General features: G+C 44.8%; 1 protein-coding gene across 1 annotated transcript in view; it reads right to left on the bottom strand.

Annotated features, from left to right (window-relative positions):
- Positions 1-2,130: 2,130 nt before the first annotated feature.
- LOC308147078 (F-box/WD repeat-containing protein 7-like) overlaps positions 2,131-5,000 on the bottom strand; it is a 12,386-nt gene continuing 9,516 nt past the window's right edge. Inside the window, 3 exon segments of the mRNA XM_080519151.1 lie at positions 2,131-2,371; positions 3,921-4,070; positions 4,629-4,772. Coding sequence (XP_080375277.1) covers positions 2,196-2,371; positions 3,921-4,070; positions 4,629-4,772 — 470 coding nt within the window. The 3' untranslated portion in view covers positions 2,131-2,195.

Raw genomic sequence — 5,000 nt, 5'->3', positions numbered from 1 at the left:
CAATACTGATACTGGTATCGGACCAATACCGATATTGGACCGATACCAATACTGATACTGGTATCGGACCAATACCGATACCGATACCGGTATCGGACCGATACCAATAGCTATATCGGACCGACACCAATACCGACATCGGTATCGGACCGATACCAATACCGACATCGGTATCGGACCGGTATCGGTGCGTCTCTAAAACAAACATCGTAAATCAAACAAACGAAATGAAAACAGAATTTATTAGAAAAACCTCTTTATTGGTTCATAGATTCATCCCTTCATCCCCCGGTGGTACTTCCTGTTTTCTTTTTATAAAAAGCTGAATATTTACATCTTCTTCTTATTTACAATCTGGTTCTTTTTTTTTTTTTTTCTTAAATAGTTTTTTTTACATGACGACTCGTTTCGGAGCCTCGAAGCTGCAAAAAAAAAAAAAATATCCACGTTCCACCCAGGAAAAAGTCACTCGTTGCCGTGGAAACGTCGCATGGGAATCTTGCTGGCAACCGAAGCACATTGCATCATCGTCATCGTCATCGTCATCATCATCATCGTCATCGTCACCTTCATCCTCAACATTTTCTGGATGATCCGGAGCGAAGGAACGAGTGGAATTCAAAGTGAAAAGAAAAGTAATGCTGCAGTTTGTGAAATTTTAAAAAGTTGCGTTGAGGAAGAAACATTTTTTATTCTTGTTGAATGAATATCGAGAATTTTTTTTAAAGTTTTTTTTATATTTACAGGAAATAAAAAGTCATTTTGAAGTTGATGTTAGTGTCACCATGGCGATGATGATGTCACCATGGCGATGATGTCACTACATTTATTTTGTTTTGTGTTGTTGTTGTTTTTTTTGAAAAATATAATTTAAGATAAAAAAAAACAAACAAACTAATGCAAAAACAAAATGTAAAAATCTGTAACGTCACTTTAAAAAAATAAAATATGGTTATGGAGAAATATAAAGTAACTCAGTAAGACATTTTCCAAAAATAATTTTTGATGGTTTATAAAAGATTCGGTGTCGTTTGACTGTAATACCTGAAACAACCACTGGAGGCTGTTTGACTCACGTGTGAACCGGGACTTTTACAGGAAATGAATCAAAACCAGTCAAATTGACGAGTTTCTCTGAGAAATAAAGTGTTTTAGCGTCGCGGCTGCAAACTTCCTCAAACTTCCTCAAACTTCCTCAAACTTCCTCAAACTTCCTCAAACTTCCTCAAACTATCGACGACTTTCCACAAACTGAACGGATATTTTTGGTTGCAGGATCGAAATCGTCAAACTGCAGCATTAGAGGTTGAGATTTTGGTGGATTGTGATTGGTCGGTTTGGCTCCTGGGTTCAGCAGCAGCAGGATGAACCTTCGTTTACATTCACACGTTGTCGTGGTAACCAGCTTTTTTTTGGGGGGGGGGGGGGGAGGGGAGTGAGGGGGAGTGTGAGGGGGGGGTGTGAGGGGGGGGGGTCATTAAAGCGTCAAACATTCATCTGTCGTCGCCGCCCGACATTCCACTTCCTGTTTGGCCGTCCAGGACCAATCAGGACGCAGCGTCTCCCTGACGTCTGACAGGAGGAAGAAAAAACAAAAACGACTTTGGTCCCGAAAAACAAAACAAAAAAGTCACTTTCCGAAAGTTAAAATAAAAAAATTCAATAAATAAACCCCACAATCCGTCTCCATCCTCCTCTGTCCTCCTCAGTCTGTCCTCATCCTCCTCTGTCCTCCTCCGTCTTCCTAAGTCTGTCTCCGTCTTCCTCAGTCCTACTCCGTCCGTCTCAGTCTGTCTCCATCTTCCTCAGTCCGTCTCCGTCCTCCTCCGTCTTCCTAAGTCTGTCTCCGTCTTCCTCAGTCCTACTCCGTCCTCCTCCGTCCGTCCCCGTCCTCCTCCGTCTTCCTCAGTCCATCTCCGTCCTCCTCCATCTTCCTCAGTCTGTCTCCGTCTTCCTCAGTCCGTCTCCGTCCTCCTCCATCTTCCTCAGTCTGTCTCCGTCTTCCTCAGTCCGTCTCCGTCCTCCTCAGTCCGTCCCCGTCCGTCCCCATCCTCCTCCATCTTCCTCAGTCCGTCTCCGTCCTCCTCAGTCCGTCCCCGTCCTCCTCCATCTTCCTCAGTCTGTCTCCGTCTTCCTCAGTCTGTCTCCGTCCTCCCACGTCCTCCTCAGTCCGTCCCCGTCCTCCTCCGTCTTCCTCAGTCTGTCTCCGTCCTCCTCAGTCTGTCTCCGTCTTCCTCAGTCCTCCTCAGTCCGTCTCCGTCCTCCAGGTCAAAGTCCAGCACCAGCAGTTTGGTGTCCTCCGTCCCGTTGCGGCTGCCGGCGGCACAGACCAGCCGGGTGTCGGAGGCCCGGATCCTCCAGACGACACCACCTGTTCAGACAAACCACGTCACCGTGTTAAAGTACTCGAGTACTCATGTACTCCAGTACTGGTGAGGAACAAATAAAATTGATAATCAAGATTAAAACGCTGGTCCAAAAGGAGGCAACACTTTCTAAAAACTGATATGGAAGAAGTAAAAATGGATCTGAAAGAAGTTAAAACTTGTGTTAAATGAGATAAAACTTCTTAAAACTGGTCTGAAAGAAGTTAAAACTTCCTAAAACTGGTCTGAAAGAAGTTAAAACTTCCTAAAACTGGTCTGAAAGAAGTTAAAACTTTGTAAAACTGGTCTGAAAGAAGTTAAAACTTCCTAAAACTGGTCTGAAAGAAGTTAAAACTTTGTAAAACTGGTCTGAAAGAAGTTAAAACTTCCTAAAACTGGTCTGAAAGAAGTTAAAACTTTGTAAAACTGGTCTGAAAGAAGTTAAAACTTGTGTTAAATGAGATAAAACTTCTTAAAACTGGTCTGAAAGAAGTTAAAACTTCCTAAAACTGGTCTGAAAGAAGTTAAAACTTCCTAAAACTGGTCTGAAAGAAGTTAAAACTTTGTAAAACTGGTCTGAAAGAAGTTAAAACTTCCTAAAACTGGTCTGAAAGAAGTTAAAACTTTGTAAAACTGGTCTGAAAGAAGTTAAAACTTCCTAAAACTGGTCTGAAAGAAGTTAAAACTTTGTAAAACTGGTCTGAAAGAAGTTAAAACTTGTGTTAAATGAGATAAAACTTCTTAAAACTGGTCTGAAAGAAGTTAAAACTTCCTAAAACTGGTCTGAAAGAAGTTAAAACTTCCTAAAACTGGTCTGAAAGAAGTTAAAACTTTGTAAAACTGGTCTGAAAGAAGTTAAAACTTCCTAAAACTGGTCTGAAAGAAGTTAAAACTTTGTAAAACTGGTCTGAAAGAAGTTAAAACTTCCTAAAACTGGTCTGAAAGAAGTTAAAACTTTGTAAAACTGGTCTGAAAGAAGTTAAAACTTGTGTTAAATGAGATACAACTTCCTAAAACTGGTCTGAAAGAAGTTAAAACTTCTTAAAACTGGTCTGAAAGAAGTTAAAACTTCCTAAAACTGGTCTGAAAGAAGTTAAAACTTTGTAAAACTGGTCTGAAAGAAGTTAAAACTTCCTAAAACTGGTCTGAAAGAAGTTAAAACTTTGTAAAACTGGTCTGAAAGAAGTTAAAACTTCCTAAAACTGGTCTGAAAGAAGTTAAAACTTTGTAAAACTGGTCTGAAAGAAGTTAAAACTTGTGTTAAATGAGATACAACTTCCTAAAACTGGTCTGAAAGAAGTTAAAACTTCTTAAAACTGGTCTGAAAGAAGTTAAAACTTCCTAAAACTGGTCTGAAAGAAGTTAAAACTTCTTAAAACTGGTCTGAAAGAAGTTAAAACTTTGTAAAACTGGTCTGAAAGAAGCTAAAACTTGTGTTAAATGAGATAAAACTTTCTAAAAGTGGACTGGTCCAGACCACGTCCAGAACTGGTTGAAGACGCGTTCAGACTAAAGTCTGGTTGTTGAGTTTCACAAAGCGGCGCCCGTCCTGACCTGAGCCCCGGCTCTGCAGCGCCACCACGTCCCGGACCCAGGCGCCGGTCCGAAGGTCCCACAGCTTCACGGTTCCGTCGTCGGAGCTGGAAAGAACCAGACCTCGGCAGAACTGCAGACACGTGACGGCCGACTGGTGCTTGTTGGGTCCTGCAGGGAGCAGAGACCTGGTCAGGCCCTGAACGCATCACGCTGGTCCCTGAACGCATCACGCTGGTCCTTGAACACTGAGCGCTGGTCCCTGATCGCATCATGCTGGTCCCTGAATGCATCACGCTGGTCCCTCAACACTGGTCCCTGAACACATCGCGCTGGTCGCTGAACGCACCATGCCAAGTGCTGGTCCCTGAATGCATCACACTGGTCCCCGAATGCATCACACTGGTCCCTGAACGCATCACGTTGGTGCCTGAATGCTGACCGCTGGTCCCTGAACGCATTACACTGGTACCTGAACGCATCGCGCTGGTCCCTGAACGCATCGCGCTGGTCCCTGAACGCATCACACTGGTCCCTGAACACACCACGCTGGTCCCTGAACACTGGTCCCTGAACACTGGTCCCTGAACGCATCACCCTGGTCCCTGAATGCATCGCACTGGTCCCTGAACACTGGTCCCTGAACGCATCGTGCCTGTCCCTGAACACATCGTGCTGAGTGCTGGTCCCTGAACGCATCGCGTCGAGCTGAGCGGTTCCAGGACCCACCTTGCAGCGTGTGCAGACACTGTCCCGTCCGGACGTCCCACACTCGGACCGTGGAGTCGGCGTTGCCGGACACCAGGACGTTGTCCCGCAGCTCCATGCCGCTGGTCAGCGACTGGTGACCCGTCAGCGTGTGGACGCAGCCACCTGGGACGGAGGACACGTCCACATCGTCACGCTCAGACTGACCACAGGGGGCGTGACGATCACGACCACATAGGCCTCGTTTTATTTCGGTCTCTAGTCTACTTCCTGTCCACTGTACCTGGTCTCTAGTCTACTTCCTGTCCACTGTACCTGGTCTCTAGTCTACTTCCTGTCCACTGTACCTGGTCTCTAGTCTACTTCCTGTCCACTGTACCTGGTCTCTAGTCT

The sequence above is a fragment of the Blennius ocellaris genome (genome assembly GCF_963422515.1).
Source record: "Blennius ocellaris genome assembly, chromosome: 23".
NCBI classification, from domain to species: Eukaryota; Metazoa; Chordata; class Actinopteri; order Blenniiformes; family Blenniidae; genus Blennius; species Blennius ocellaris.
Note: the sequence above shows the minus strand (reverse complement) of the source record. Positions and strands in the feature narration are given on the sequence as shown.